General features: G+C 38.4%; 1 protein-coding gene across 4 annotated transcripts in view; it reads right to left on the reverse strand.

Annotated features, from left to right (window-relative positions):
• LOC143849891 (binding protein) overlaps positions 1 to 16,933 on the reverse strand; it is a 129,107-nt gene extending 112,174 nt beyond the window's left edge. For 3 of the 4 annotated variants that reach the window (XM_077359182.1, XM_077359181.1, XM_077359180.1), the window contains exons 1-4: positions 16,761 to 16,933; positions 15,798 to 16,047; positions 10,000 to 10,063; positions 730 to 964 (exon numbers count right to left, since the gene is read on the reverse strand). In XM_077359182.1, the coding sequence (XP_077215297.1) occupies positions 730 to 964; positions 10,000 to 10,063; positions 15,798 to 15,919 (421 nt within the window). In that variant the 5' untranslated portion in view covers positions 15,920 to 16,047; positions 16,761 to 16,933. Of the gene's footprint in view, positions 1 to 729; positions 965 to 9,999; positions 10,064 to 15,797; positions 16,048 to 16,760 lie in introns of those variants that run through there. The other variant, XM_077359183.1, reaches the window with a different exon arrangement.
• Between the last annotated feature and the right edge of the window lie 333 nt (positions 16,934 to 17,266).

The raw sequence follows: 17,266 nt of genomic DNA on the forward strand, positions 1-17,266 counted from the left end.
TTACCAATAAGCTCCCAATAGGAAACCTTGAGTCCTTAACCAAGCACTAAAGTAACTAAATCTGAAACAAAACCTCTAGGAAAAATAGTCGACCACCAAGGGGGAACCAACCCATGCTCTCAAAAATCAAAATGGAGATTAAAAACCCACGTGGATTAGTTTGGCCGAAATAAACTGTCTAAAACTACAAAAATATCCCGATGGGTTATTTTCAAGAGGATGGAATTGGGATCATCCCTTGATGGACCCCACGTCCATCTCGACTCTTCTAAAGCTTTCGGAGATGAACTTGTTGGATTTCTTGCATGGATGTAGCTAATCTCCAAGGACCGGATAAAACATTTGCCACCAAGCCAGTCATATTAGAAGATCGTCATCAATCCAGAAGTCCCAAGAGAAATCCATCTGAAGTCCTCAGAGAGATCCATCTTGAATATTGGAAGTCCCTCTGGTGAAAACCACACACTGATTTTCAATAAAACTAATAAGTTACCATCCAAAAGTGAGAGAGAGAGAGAGAGAGAGAGAGATTGTAACATATGAAGGTAAAGCTATTAGGGTTAAGCATTCATGTCCAAGACAATGCAATGTAGTAGTTCCAAGATTGAAGTCACCACAAGTCAGTAAAACAGTGAACAGTATCCCTATTTCTTGAAAGCTTAAAAATTAGAAGAGTATGGTAATAAGAAATCAGTAAGAACATTATTTTAAACAAACTTAAGCTCTCACATTCTGCAACAAGAGCAGTTATCCGTGCAATCTCCTGACTGAAGACAAGAATAATTTCAGCCGGATGTCCAGCAAAGCAGCCTACAAAGACAATCTCAGAACTCGATGTGTATTCCGCAGTAGAAAAGGTAGATGAAGCAGCCTCTAAGAACTGGTGAGAATATACAGGCTCCCAATTCTTAAATACGCGTAGAAAGTGCATGAGAAAAATTTGAAATAACTTTCTCTTTTCCACCTACAAATTTATCAAGAAACAAAAAATTGAAAAGTCACAACAAAAGATGAAATAAATATTAAGAACTATGAATTCATGCAAGTCGGCATACAATAACTTAAGCAACAAATAATGTTGCAACAAATTATAAATAAACTACCAGTTTACGTTGACTTAATTAATACATTTTGATGGAAACATGAAGATATATAAACAGAACGGTGATGAAAATTTGTGGCCTTTAAAGGAATTTTCCTCTGTTTTTGTTCAACTAGATTCATCCTAGGACATGTGGCCTGGATGATTATGTCATGGACCATGGTCAGTTCTTCAATAACAAAGTATTTTGGGATTACTTTTTTTTTTTGAAATGAAGTATTTTGGGATTACTTTAACCTTCATTCTATATGTTTGTCATATTATAAGAGTCGATATAAGCACTAACACAGATTTAAGCATTGAGACGTAGGAATTGGTCAGTGGGAACATATAGTGAGGAATGTATGTCTCAAGTCTTGCTAGATTATGTGGTTCAAAGCGATCCATACTAGGAGGCCGTGTGTTACCGGATATAGCAATGGGGTCACCAGATCTGGTTATAGGAGGTCGTGGGTTTCTGATTCAAAATCGTGGAAGTTGGCTTGTGGTCAGGGCTTGGTGGCCAGCTCTAATAGAGGTCACCAGATTTAGTGGCGTACGATAGAATAAACGGCTATCGTGCATGGTTCGGGGCGCACAATAGCTTTAGGTCTTCGGGCGGGATTTTTGAAAATCGAAATCGCTGGCTAAAATGAGGTGGAGAAGTCTGCGTGGCATGGCGGCGCGAATCATGACTTGGTGGGGCCTCAAATATGACACTTTTTGTTGGATTCGATACAATTTAGGCTATTGGGTAATGTAATGGGGAATGGGGATGGATAGCATATAACGGATATGTAAGCTAATCTTACTATATGTAGGGGCAGTACTGTTGTAGCCTCTTAGGGGACAACTTGTCCCTTATTTGGCACTTTTGGAATAATAAATGTCAATTTTCAAAAAAAAAAAAAAAAAAGCTATCCATACTAGACCCATCAAGTGATTTATGTCTCTCTATGTGATTTATGACCTGAGTGACACTAGTGAATTCCTAACAATTATTTGATGTGGGTGACATTTTTATTAAGTGATGTGTTGTAACTTTTGGCAGAAGGAAGACAGTTTTATTAGGTGCTTCTCACAAATGTACAGGATACAAACAATCTTTTGCCCGTTGTCGTAATCACAAATTCAATTCACAGCTTTAAGATTTGGCTCTAGGAGATGAAAACAGCTACTTTGTTTAAATGTGCAAAGTGTAACCACAGCACACTACTTGCCTGATTTGGGTAAGTACCATGAAACTCGCTAAACCCTCATTAGAGCAGATCACATCTACCTAGCCAAAACAGTTGGTATGTGTGTACCTGCTGGACAAACACTGTGTCCATGTTTCTGCCCATATTTTCCCTCCACAAATGGCAGGGTTAGGATGATCCTATTGATTTGATTTTTGGTACACACCCTATCCATGGAAGGGCCTTCCAAATGAATGCTTTGGATCACCCCAAAAATGTGGGACCACGTGTTTTTGAGTCTGATAAGCTTATCTGAGCTCGAGCTCAGGAACGCTTTCCTATATATATATATATATATATATGAGATTTACTAGCGACATTCACATAAACGCATTTCGCGGCTGGCTGTTGCACGTGAGAGCAGACACCTCAGATGAACTGAATGAATGAGACAAAATCTGTTGAAAAGTGAGCCTATGTGGCTGCTCTCATATGCAACAGCCAGCCGAAAATCCCTTTCTACAAACGTCACTACCATGGTTTTAAATTTCAGCCGAAACGTTTCATTTCGGCCGAAATATTTCGGTTTCGTTGGAAAATGAAACGAAATCCACATTGAGTCTGAAAAGTACCAAACTTCGCCAAAACATTTCGTTTCAGTGAAATTTCGGTGAAATTTGGGAAATTTCGGTTTAATTTTGAAAATTTCGGTGAAACGTTTCGGAAATTTCGGTGAAGTACAAAATTTCACCCGAAATTTCAGAAATTTCGGTGAAATTTTTACAAGATTTCGTCCGAAATTTTGTACCGAAACCGAAACCAAGATTTACAACCTTGGTCACTACCAATATAATATATATATATATATATATATATATATATATATATATATATAAGTATAAGTATCTGTCCATTTTCACCCCCACAAATGGACACCCTATAATGATCCAATGAAGCTGATTTTTGGTACACATCCCATCCATGATGGGGCCTTCCAAATGAATGCTTAGGATCACCCCAACAATGTGGCCTCACCCTTGTTTCCTGCACTCGAGAGCAAGAACCCTTTTCTCATACATATATATATATATATATATATATATATATATATATATATACTAGTAGGCCGACAAAGAACTGTACGGACCATGTCATAGGTTGATCCAAACCGTCCATGTGATGGAACACAACATAAATAGGTTGTGCCCCAAAAATCATTTCCATAGGCTGATCCTAGCCCTCCAATCTATAGAGGTTTCCATAATTCCTCTTAAATCGGATGGTTAAGATCACCCTATAGATTTTTTATTAAAAAACCATAAAGGAGAGGGGTAAGATTGAAATTATGTGGCTTTAATAGGTGCCTTTGTTAAAAAAGGGAGTAGGATTGAAAATATGAGGGTTGAATGGGTGCATTTGTTAAAAAAAGTCAAAAAAGTGATGTGTAAAGGAGGGGGGTAAGATTGAAATTATGTGGCTTTAATGGGTGCCTTTGTTAAAAAGCATAAAGGAGGGGGTAGGATTGAAAATATGTGGGTTGAATGGGTGCATTTGTTAAAAAAAGTGATGTGTAATTCTCATAGAATTTTCAAAAAATTCTCTTCTTTTCTCTTCTGCTATATAGTATATAGATATCGGAAAACTGTTTCTGCGCTCGAGCGCAAGAAGCGTATCTACGCTCGAGCGCAAGAAGCGTATCTACGCTTGAGTGCAGAAAAAAGGGGTGGGCCCACATTTTTTTATGGATCCAAAGCATTCATTTGATGGGCCCTATCATACATAAGGTATGTACCAAAAATCAGCTCCATTGTATCATCATAACCCTTCCATTTCTGGAGTGAAAAAAGGGCAGATACTGTTTGTCCACAAATCTCCCCATCCCCCCCCCCCCCCCCCAAACCACAAATGGAAGGGTCGGGACTTTGAATGATCCAATGGAGCTGATTTTTGTGGATACCCTATCTATGATAGGGCCCATTACATGAATGCTCTGGATCCCCCCGCCCCAAAAAAAAATGTGGGCCCACTTATCTGTGCTCGAGTGCAGGAACAGTAAGCCCTAACACACACACACACACACACTCAACTCAACTAAGCCTTTGTCCCAAACTAGTTGGGGTCGGCTAATGATTCCTTTAGAAAAAAATTCATGAAGAAGGTGAAAGAATCTTCCCGGCTCAAATTGACTAAGTCTAATCCTGACACTAGTTGGGTTCGTCTACATGAATCATTTTCTTCCATTCTCTCCTTTCCAAAGTCATGTTCTTTGTTATTGTTAAAGTATAAAGGATAAAAAACGCCTTTCTCCAACAGCTTAAGCTTTTGGAGTAAACTAGTAGTTTCACATGGTATCAGAGCAAATCTTGGGTCCAAACCTCCTTGATAGCAAAAATCCACATGTAATGGCCAAACCCAAAAGAGGGGCAACATGTGCCACGTGTAGGCCAACCCAAAGAAAGAGGGGCCACACGTGAGGGGGAGTGCTAAAGTATAAAAGATTAAAAACGTCTTTCTCCAACAGCTTAAGCTTTTGGAGTAAACTGGTAGTTTCACAGTTATGTTCCCAGCCATCAAAAGTCTTTCCTCACTGTTTCTACCCAAGTTGTTTTCGGTCTGCCCCTTCCTCTTTTTACTCCATCAACTTGGCACTAGTCACTTCTTCTCACTAGAGCATCCAAAGGCCTACGTTGGACATGCCCAAACCATCTTTAGCAGTGCTCTCTCATCTTCTCCTCAATTGGTGCCACCCCCACCTTTTTACAGATGTCTTCATTTTTAATTCTATCCAACCTTGTGTGGCCGCACATCCATCTAAGCATTCACATCTCCGCTACGCTCATCTTATGCACACACTGCTTTTTGGTGGCCCAACATTCTAAGCCGTACAGCATGGCTGGCCTCACAGCTGTCTTATAAAACTTTCCCTTCAACTTGGTAGGGTCGCACAGAACTCCTGAAGGATGCTTCCACTTCAACCAACCTACTATTATTATGTGGTTAACACCCTCTTCAATCTCTCATTCCTTATGTAGGATTGAACCAAGATAGCGAAAGATATCCCTCTTAGGTAACTCCTATCCAATCATATTTACTACATCCTCACCCCGCCTCCTTACATTACTAAAGTTGCACTCCATATACTCTTTCTTAGTCCTACTCAATCTAAAACCTTTAGATTCCAAAGTAGTTCTCCATAACACTAACTTAGCATTAACTCCTGGGGATCTCTAAGGCAAGGGGCTTGGGTCTCATCTGAGGTCTGAGAGCAGGGTCATATGGCGAAGATATTACTCATCTTCAATTTGCGGACGACACGTTGGTTTTTATTGAAAATGAGGAAGCAGTGGCAGATAACGTCAAATATATTTTCTGATGGTTCGAGCTAGTCTCTGGTCTGAGAATCAACTTCGCGAAAAGCAAATTGGCAGGAATTAATGTGGATCCAGGGGTGGTACAGAGGTATGCGGGCTCGATAGGTTGTGAGGCAGGATCCTTCCCTATTACATACCTCGGGTTGCCCCTTGGTTTTGGGATCCCCGCTACAGCTCAATGGGACCCGGTGATAGTAAGGATAGAGCGAAAACTTGCATCATTGAAGAGAAGATACATTTCGATGGGTGGTCAGATAACGTTGATTAAAGCAGCCCTTGGCAATATGCCAATATATTTTGTCACTTCAAAATTCCACTAAAAGTGGCTCAAAGAATTGAAAAGTTGCAGCGTGATTTCCTCTGGGAAGGAGATGGTCAAAGTAAGAAGTTAAAGCACCTACTGAACTGGAAGAGCATATCCAAGCTAAAAAAGAATGGAGGGCTGGGAATTGGGAAGATAAAAGGTCGCAATCAGTCACTTTTAGGAAAATGGTTATGGAGTTTTGGAAACGAAAAATCAGCTTTGTGGCACAAAGTGGTGGGGGCAAAGTATGGGACAGACTGTGGGAATGGTGAACCAAAGCCCCGCGGGCAAGTAAGGGTTCAGGGGCCTGAAAATCAATATGCTCGGTAAGAGAAATGTTTGAGCCGTTGATTCGCTTCAAGGTCGGTAAAGGGGACCAGGATAGATTTTGGTTGGACCTATTGATTGGAGAAAAACCAATCAGAGATATCTACCCAAGATTGTTTCGTGTGGCCTCGAATCCTGAAGTAACCGTGGCGGAATATCTGTAATGACTAAACTCTTTTGGCCGTGGTTTTTGGGACCTCAGACTGAGAAGGGACCTTAAGGAACTGGAGGTTGCAAACCTGCAGGAGCTCTTGAGTAACCTACTATCAGCATATTGCTCAAAGCTTAAAGAAGATGAGAAAATATGGACTAAGGAACCGGATGGAAATTTTTCGGCGAAGTCTTTCTTTGCTGGAAATTAATAAAGATAGAAAGTCCTCAGTCAGAATAATTTGAATTCTTTAGCACCGCCGAGGGTAGTGGCCTCTGCATGGACTGTATCAAATAGGAGAATCAATACCTAGGACCGGCTACAACAGTGGAAAATTCAGATGGCCAGTATGTGTGTTTTGTGCTTGGGAGCTGAAGAAACACTAGAGCAGTTCATGCTTCACTGCCCCTTCTCCTCGCAATTTTGGGATAGGGCACTGCAAGCTTTTGGAATGTCTTGGCTTAGCCCTCGCTCTATAAGGAAGGTGCTTCTTCACTAGAATAGCGGCCCATTTGGGGACATAGGCAGATTGTTGTGGAAAGCTACCCTGTTTAGTATTGTCTGAAACATTTGGAGAGAGGAATAGGCGTATCTTCAAAGAGGAAAGTAGGAACCTCAATCGGGTGGTATCGGACATTAAAGTAGAAACCATTTCTTTGGCAAGGTTAAAAAAGAAAATTCCCTTCACTATAAGTGACATTCTGCAAAACTGGCAGTCAACCTATGGGAGAGAGTCTCAGCTAAACCTCAACCTAAATGGAAACCACCACTGTTGGGTGGGTTCAAGCTAAATTTCGATGGAAGCTCGATCGGCAATCCAGGTAGGGCTAGGATTGGAGGAATTATAAGGGATGACAAAGGATCAACAGTGATGACCTACTCTAGCCCGATAGGAGAATGCAATGTGAATGAAGAAGAAGTAAGGGTGCTCCTTTTTTGCCTTCGTTGGGCCCAAGACCATGCGTTGAGTCACCTAATAGTTGAAGGAGATTCAGCCAACGTAATTAGCTGGGCATCGAGTAAATCAAAAGGGCCTTGGCAATTTGAAGAAATAATTGCAGAAATTTTGGATCTGTTATTGGTGTTAAAGCCGTGAATAGAATATAGAAGGAGATCAGCAAATGAAGCAGCTGACTCTTTAGCAAAGGAAGAGGTGCTGAGAGATTCTATGTCTGTGACTTCTTTTCTTCCAAATTTGTAATCAGTTTAATGTAATTGATGTAAAATCAGTGGGGAACAACTAGTTCCTATCTGATTTCTTTATAATTAATATAAGTCATTTTTTTAAAAAAAGTAACAAAATCCAAGTCCAAACCATTCAAAAATAAAAAAAACAAAATCCAAGTCCAAAAGGTTTTAGAAATGTCTTTCATTCTAGCAAAGCCGTACAGCTTCTAAAGCAAGCAAGGCCATTCGGTAAGTTGAGGGGAGTAAAAAAACAATATGACGTGGTGCCCAATGTCATAGTAAGTTCTCCCATTCTAAGCTAATCATACAGATTGATTCTCTTGAGTCTTGACACTATCAAGTGGATTAGGTATGTTGCTCCACCTAGTGAATAGTAGAAAATATTTCAGATTTAGATAGTAAACAGGGTATCCTCTCATGGCACTTCCTCCGCGCCATAGGAAAGTTTCATGTTTTGTTGTTATCACGATCTCAAGTATTTTCTCATGGAATTGGAGAATAACATTCCTTATCAACCCCTCTAGGAACAATATTGCTACTCCCAAGATGAAGACGATGAAACGGTAAATAGATTGGAATGGTTGGCCAGGATGACAATATCCCTAATACGTCTTTCCCTAGATAGAGACTGGAGTTTCCTGATGAAGACGATGTAACGGTAAATAGATTGGAATCGTTGGCCATGATGACAAATCCCTAATACGTCTTTTCCTAGATAAAGACTGGAGTTTCCTACTGTGTAAAGCTCCACTAATGGAATCAAGGCTGCCTTATGTACATTGGGGCAGATGGTTAGAAAGCAACCAACATCAAGAAACCAAAATACATATACCCTTCCCATAAAACATGTACAAAAAAAAAGGAAGAATGAGCACTATTTATGCACCCTCAATCTTCTTCTTACTCTTACCCTTTATCTTTCACCTTTACAGATTAGGTTTTCTTTTTGACAAAGCATTAGTTTTTTAATTTTCCTTCCCTGAAAAATGACAAATTGTTTCTTCCTTCTCTTTTCTCTTCTTGCATAAGGCCATTTTTTTAATGAAGATCGTTTTTTTCTTCTTTTTTTCCATGTTCTTTGAGAAGGATGAAAGACTAGATAAGCAGAGATCTATGCCATACCCACATATCTCTTGACCTTACCTTTCAGTCCTTTCCGCATCAAAATGGTTGCTAGAGAGAACAGGGCATCGATCAAAGATAACCTTCTAAACGTATTTTTTACAAAAGGTTTTTCTTTATAAAAAAAGAGAAATGACAACTGGTAAAAGGTAACTCTTTTAGAAGACCTCGTGAAGCCACGAAAACCATATCTTTTTCTGCTTTATTTACATATGTTGTAAGCTTGTAATATTATACTGAGAGAATTATGGGGTGCCATGTGTCAGTCTCTCCTTTAGAGAGGTAGAGAGCTCTAGGTAATTATGTCCTACTATAACAACTCATAGCCATGTGTTAGTCTATTTTTAAAGAGAGTCCCAAGTAGTTAGCCAGGTAGTTATGTCCTACCAAAACAGCCCATTGTCATGCGTAAGTCTCTCTTTTAAAGAGAGCCTCGTCTATTTAGATAACTAACAGAACCTCCCATTTCTTAAGAGAAAAGGCCTTGAACAATTTTGAAGGGATGAATGAATGAATCTTTTGAAAGTAATTTTCATCAATAATGTGCAGTAAGAGGTATGAAGCGTTCTCAGGTGTGATGCCTTGCGTCTAGATGTGAATGAAGCTCAGAACATACTAGAATGATTCTAGCATATTTCTCTATTGTGATTCTCTGATTAAGGTATTTATTTCCTGCAATTTTCCTTCTATTTGTTTTTTTTTTTCTTGTTTTTGAAAATGATAGCCAAAATTTTCCTTCTATTTGTTGTGAGATTCATTGATTAGCCTTGCTTATTTTATTGTTATTCTTGATTTTAAAACCCTAACAAAATCTCCCCAACAGTTCTAAATCAGCCTTAAACCCTCGTATCCCTTCTCTTTGTTCCTTAATTATCATCCAATTCGTCCTACATCATCTTGCTTTTGAGATAAGTTACACCTAGCTACTCAGTATAACATTATTTTTATTGAAAGTAAAAAAAATTACATGATACATTAGTGGGTAGATGGTAACCTGTAGTTTTTATCATAAATAGGCAGTTGTAAAACAAGTTTTACCCTTATCCTCTTAAGCTTAAATCAATTACCATTTTAGTATTTTTATCAACTCACTTGTCTCAGTCGATTGACTAGGCCGACTCCCTCAGAATGCCTTTGGGAGAGACGGCTCCAACTTCAAGTTTCTAAAATTGGTCTAGCAACCACCTTGGTCAAGTGTATTTACTATTTACAAAAGATTAACAGATTATACTTCAGATATTAACATTAGGAAAAATTTGAAAATATAGTGTAAATACCTTGTCAATAGCGCTCTCATATTTTCCCCAAAGCGTATTAAGAATTGCCTCATCACCAACTTCACTGAAAAAGAGACAATGTTTGAAATACAATGACCATTCCAAAAAAAAAAAATTGAAATATTATAAGATCAAGTTCATGCAACCATAAAATACAAATTAAAGGAACAAATGTTGTGTAGACCAGTCAAAAGAAATACTTAAGCTACCATCTCTATCACACAAAATCTAGCTGGACAAAAATTACAAGCAGCAAGGTTCAAAGAATCAAGACTCGTGTCCACTTTTATAAATTAGAACACTAATGAGATAGGAAATACAAATCAAAATGAATGGTAAATAATATTTATTTGTCAGACTAAATTGGAATGCATATGTGAAATTCCCCTTTCATTGAACAAAACTCAGGTAATGGGCTTGATTAGAAATCAATATTTAGTAAATCAAAGCACTTCAAAAAATTGCCAAAATGACATCCAAACTGTATGTCGCTAATATTTTATGGCAAAACTTTCTAAAATATGAAAAGCTAATATTTTGATGAAACCAAAAGAAACACATTGATATGTAAGGTGAACTCTATTTCGACAAAAGAAAATCCACGGGATGGTGGACCCAATGAAAATAAAATATACTAATATACACAACTGTTTGAGACTCAATTACATCATCCCGTATAACTAACTTGGGGTTCTAAAGTTTGCTAGTGTGAGAATGAGAATCTATGATGTCCATGCGACAAAGCAATGGTAGCATTCTACTTCAACATTGTAAAGTGAAAAAGAAGAAGAAATTCTTGGAAGAAACCACTTAAGTTGTGGAAGATGTAGCAGAGGAGAAAGGAGAAAGAAAAGTGGAAAGGAAGAGTAGGGAGAAGGCGACGTTCGTGAGGGTTGAATTCTAACTCCACGATTGAATAGTTACAAAGATGACATTAGGGCACTCACTATGATGGGCCCTATCCTAATTAGTCATGAGTAATGAAAAGAAACAAAAAGAGTCGTGAGTAATGAAAGGAAATATAAATCAAGACTACAACACTGTCCTAAGGAGTAAGGAGTAATGAAAAGAAACATAAACAAAGTAAAGCCAACTTAAACAATAAACAATACTAACTACTAAGACTCGCCCTCAAGACAGATATAAATATCATCCATGCCCAACTTCGAACAAATAATGTCAAAATGACTGACCAATCTCCTACGTGGATGATATTTGACAACTGACCTTTTGACCTCACACAGGAAGTAGATATCAGTTTTCTAGTGACTTTTCACGGGCAAACATCATCGCCTGATGAGAGGTCGACAGGGAAACCGTCGCTTGAAAAGAGCCAACCAACGATGGGGACACCATCGTCTGGAAAGAAGGTCGACGGGGACAATATCGCCCGGTGAACCGACCAGCGATGGGGAAACTATCGCCCGGTGAATCGACAAACGATGGGGAAACTATTGCTCGGTGAACCGACCAACGATGGGGAAACCATCGCCCGGTGACTGATAAGGCATAAAGCAGGACAATAATTCGTAAAACTACACCAAAAGAAGACATCAAAGAGGAAACAACGAACAAGAAAAACTGACACAATGAAAGAACAACCACCAAGGAGACGGAAGAACATAAAGAGAAGAAGAAACTCACAACACGAAGGAATGGTGAAATACATCAATGAGGAGACATCATGACGAAGGACGAAGAATGGAATCACCAACAATACTCCCCCTCGGGCGAGACTATATGAGCCCAGACACAACGACACAAGAAAAGATAACAATGAGACAACACTAACACTCCCTCTCTAGAAAAGACAACAAAAGAAGACAACCACAAGAAAAAGAACAACATAACAACAGTAGAACATGACAACACTCCCCCTCAAGTTCAAGGCCATATACCTTCAACTTGCAAAGAAAAGAAGACAATCAAGGCACCACACATCGCTCGGACATTTCATTCGAAACTTGGTGTGCACCTTGAAGATGAAGAAAAAGGCCACGCCAAAAATCTATAGAAAGAAAAGATAAAGAGATTTGGAGAAAAGATTTGGAAAATGGAAAGGGATTTTGGGGAGTAGATCTAGAAGAATAAAAGAATTTGGAGTTGAGATGTGGAGTTTTGGGTGGAAGGCCAAAAGGGATTTGGGAAGAAGATTTCAACCCAAATGAATTCAAAAGAGAAAGAAAGGAAAGATTAGGGGTTGGAAAGGAGATTTGTGAGTGGAGATTCAAAAGAGAAAGAAAGGGGGAATAGATGGAGGAGACACCCAAAATGGGTCCCGGGCTCTACAAAAGAGATTTTTTTTTTTGTGTCTGTGTGTAAGAGAGATTTACGGCAAACCATAATACGCATAAGAGAGACCTGAGAGGATGAGAGGTTTTACGGCAAACACCTTTGTCGTAAATCAGAGAGGATGGCGAGAAAGATTATAGAGAGAGATGTTTGAGATTGTTGGGGTTGTTGGGGTTGGGGAGGATATTTCCGTGAAAAAAAAAAAAAAAAAGAAAAGGCGTGGAGGTATAGATGGGTGGCAAACCCGAACCCAGAATTGGGTTTTGAGCAAATGTGCAACTACAAAATGAGAGAGATGTCGAAAAAAAAAAAAAAGGGAGAAAATCTACGGGAGATTGAGTGAAAATACGATTTGAGATATTTTAGGGATTTTAGGAGAGATAGAGGAAAATACAAGAGTGATAGATGTTTTAGGAGATCCAAGAGAGATTTTAGGGTTTTGATAGAAAACCCATGTATTTGCGCAAAACGCAAATCGGAAATAAAGAGAGGTTTTCGAGAGAGATAGAGACAGAGACAAAGAGAGAGAGTGAATAGCGTGGAAAAGATGCGAGACTCTTCTTTTCCTTCTTCCCTAGGATCTTTGCTCTAATACTATGTTAGAAATGGAGTTAGGGTTAGAAGAGAGGATGAAGAAGAGGAATGGAGAAGATGGTGAGTCACCAATAGGGAGCTCCTCATGTAAATGATTTATATATAGGCCCAAACTAGGGCAACAATGTACAATGACTACAATACCCTCTAACTTTACACGTAATTACTAAACTAACCTAATACATTATTCAACAACTGTTAGCAGAAATGCCTATGTTGACTAGTGTCTGACTAGATGAAAAAAAAATTAAAGTCCAAATTATGAGATTTTTTTTCTTGGACATTAAGGATATAATAATGTTTGGACATGATAGAATTTACGAATTTTTAAAAATGGCAAAATACCCCATCTTTTGGAAGTTACGATTTTGACCCACCCAGAATGATAGAAAAATGTGGGATTTTGTACTAGAACTGAAAAGTTGACTTTTTATCATTTTAGATTTGGGTATTGAAACTATTTTTAATAAATCCAAATGGGCTATTTCCCTTCGTACATGTAAATCTTAAGTACTTAAATGACTTTGCAAGCATATACCTTGTTCTATGTATTTCCTTGTGTTTTCCCTCTACTTCTGTAAATTATAAAAGGCAAATACTGGGGAAACGTGCAGTTAAACACGCTTCCCAAATTGGGGAAACATGGTTCCCGCATTTCGGAAACATGCTTCCCCAATTTTTGGGAAGTGCGGCATTTCCCGGTTTTGAAATGCACTATGACGAAAGCGCACTTCCCACCTTCCGGGGGTGTTTCCAGTAACTTTGGAAGAGACATTGTAATGTGTACAAGGAGGAAAATTATCAAAAGAAACAAAAGTATGTTGAAGGAATTTCTAATGTCCTTATGATAACATTTCATGAGTTTTGCCATGTGATAGCAAATAGATATAGATTCAAATTTGAAATTGGAAACTAGATCTCATGAAGTCAAATTTACTAACCACTTGAAATTAAGAAGTTGTGGTCGTAAATTTTTTAGGTTACAGAACCATGGATATTTCATTTTCTTTTATTTCCCACTAGTTGTTACTTACAATTATATCTTCATCGTAATATCTTTAGCTAGATATTAGTATCTTGTGCATCTACATTTGAAATTCTTGTCTAATTTCAGATTTAGTCAGAACCCTATAAATCCTAAATAGAAACCAGTTCTTTGAACCACGTGAGGCCAATGTTTAGCACCTGTCGGTCTCATAATCTGACTGTAAGCACTTTTCCGGGTCATAGGCCATGGTCTACAGAGTCGTAATTTGGGCCCTAGGCCATAACCTATGTGGTGACTGTCAACATTCTGAAGAGTTGGAATTTCTCCAACTCCGACGAATTTTTTCCCAATACGCATGAAGAAATTCCAGGCAGCAATGCTTATTAGCTCAAGTGTCAACCTTGGTCACTTTCTCAAATCATGTTTTGATGATTCCAAACACAATTTGATATTTTATATTAGTTGCTTACATACTAATGGCTAAATAGTGTTGAAGTGTGATGAGCATTCATGCATAATAAAAGTCATGGAGTTTGGACAAAGGCACGGATTGAATTGAGAAGATCATCTGGGCCAAAGAAAGGAGAAGAAGATCCATCTCAAGACTTGGAGAAGATCAAATTGAAGATTCAAGAGAAGATTTGAAATGTTCAAGTCCTTCAATGGTATTTGTGGATCCTTCAATGTTAGAATGTACAAACCAGTCCTTCAATGGTATTTGTGGATAATGGCACTAGGGTTAATCTAAAACAAGAGTAATCGCACTAGGGAAGTCTCAAATTATTTTGAAATCATTTTACAGAAAGTAAACTTTCTAAGGTTTCCGGAACGCACAAGAACTTCAAAATCCTATAAAAACAAAGTATATATGATTTACTGAAGTTAACCGTGCAAATTGGCCTAAAACTAGTGCAAGCCGGCCAAACCAGAACAGAACCTCGCATGGACATCTGGCCGTGGGTGGACATCTGGCAGAGGAACTACCCCAACGGCCAGTTCCCAACAGCTACTTGCACAAACATCCGATGATCGTCCATCCTAGCCATTGTAAGGGCCAAAATGGGTAGTTTTGGGTTCTAAATTTAATAAAAGGGGTTCCAAGGTCCACAAACACCGATCTAACACTAATGGAGTTATCTTCGACCTACTTGCTTAGTGTTAAACCCTTGTTACATCATTTGAGGGATTAGCCTAGGAAAATCACTCGTAAATCTTTGTTGAGAGTTTTTATTTGTGAGCTCAATGTATGCCACCCTTGTGAAGAGAGTTTTATTGCTTTTTCTTATTGTAATCTGTGTATGCCACCCTTGAGCTCAATGTAGCCTAGGAAAATCACTCGTAAACATGAACGCAACAGACAAATAGAAAAATGCATATATACCCTCTCCGCCTCAGTAACCCTAATATAACAAGCTAGACAATGAACAGCAGTGTTTCATGATCTTACGTTCTGTTTTGCTGCAGGTAGTTTACCTTGTAGATTAGTGGTATAAGTAGTCAATAGGGAGGAGACAAACATTTGATTTACCTAAAATTTACCTCGTAGAATGGTGATAAGTAGTGTTTGGTTACCAAGCTCGTAGAGCAGAGGGAGGGGGTGTCATTACCAATATAGAAAGAGAAGGAAGAGAGAGAATGAGAAAAAGTATTATTCCAAGCAAAATTCCACCTTTTTAGAGAAATTTGGCTTGGAAGGTATAAGGAAGGGCCACGTCACCAGACATGCAATAATTACCTATGAAACTTGTCTGGTAGTCTTTGGGGATTTGGATAATACATTGGCAACTAAACAAGAGATTTTGCTGACGTGGCACCCAAATGCAAAGCAAAACCCAAAGCTATCCTATTCTGTCTTTTGGGCAACCAAACACACCCTTAAAATAATGAACTAAAGCAGTTATAATGATGATGGAAAAAGAAGTACCCAAAGCAGATTCTTGGAGGGGGAACAGAGAATCTCCCAGCTTGTGGCCATGAAGAACCTTCTCCCGTTTGGCCACCAGATGTCCTTCGGAGAAGGTCAGCAACACCCTTAACAATGTTCATGCTTTCCTCGAGATTTAGGACACATCAAGAATTCTGAAGTGAACAATTACAACTCATGCCAGTAACCAGATTCCACAATTTATCTTTGTAAATTTGAATCATGGTTTTGTAGATAACCGCAATTGAAACTGCAAATAACGAATTATATGGAGAACTTAGCTACTATCAAAGAGGGTTGAAATTGCATTAAAACAGTTTAAAGAAAAAAACAGATTCTAGGTATTGAGCCATACTTAAGAACAATTACAACTCGTGCCACAATTTATCTTTGTAAATTTGAACCATGGTTTTGTTCATAACCACAATTGCGATTGTAAATAAAGAACCATGGTTTTGCATTAAAAAAAGGTCAAATAGAAAGAAAAAAAAAAGATATATATAAAATAGCTATTGAGGGATACTTGCTCTATAAGTTATTCAAATATAATCAGGGTTTATCTAAATTTCCTCATAAAAATGCATATATATAAAAATGGTTCTGGATAACTAATAACTTATTAAAATTAATTCCAGAACTAACAAAAACAACTACAATTAATTGAAAAAACCATCCATCTCAATCATTCAACATTCATAATAACACGACTCAAGGAATCGAAAAAACATAACCCTAAATACACATAGCAGAAAAACAATCAAACACGTAAAGTCAAAAGCCGATCGATAGATGAATTCAAAAAAGACAGAAAACAAAAAGGGCAAAAGAAAAAAAAAATCGAGAAAAGTATGGAGAAATCGAGAGAAAGCATAACATTAATGGTAATTATACTCAAATTCGTGACCTAATAACTGTTCGTGGGAAGAATTGAGGATCAAAATAACGGAATTAAAGGAGTTATACCTTGATTAGATCGAAGAACCTCAGTATTTCGGGAATTTCTCGGGTTCTGAAAAGAGATCTGAGAATTTGCGGTGCTTTTTTTTGTTTTGTTTTATATTTTTTTGTTGAGCTTAGACAGCGCTTGAGCGAAAAGACGACGAAGGAGACGATGGGGGAAAAGAGAGAGCGTCGATCGATATATGGAGAGTTGGAGACGCATTAGTAAAAGCTTTTATGACGAAAGGGAGATGATAAATTCGCACCAGCTGTTGGATAATTGCACCCCCGTATAACGTGAATTGTGGCAGACTTTTAACGCTTTTTGACGTCGAATCAAGTTAAACGGAGTGCGAATTATCCTAGAGGGGGTGCGAATTTACCATCCGTTGAAGGAATTGCCACTAACTTTGTACTTAATGACGAAAACGCCCTTCCATTGCTTTAAAAAGTGCTTGGATTTGTTTTCCTTGCTGTTTTTTGGGAAAATGACCCACTCCCATGGAGTTTTATCTAGGGTTCGACTCGGG

Source organism: Tasmannia lanceolata, unplaced genomic scaffold, assembly GCF_043159265.1.
Source record: "Tasmannia lanceolata isolate RefF3 unplaced genomic scaffold, GAP_Taslan_0.1 ptg000018l, whole genome shotgun sequence".
NCBI lineage: Eukaryota > Viridiplantae > Streptophyta > Magnoliopsida > Canellales > Winteraceae > Tasmannia > Tasmannia lanceolata.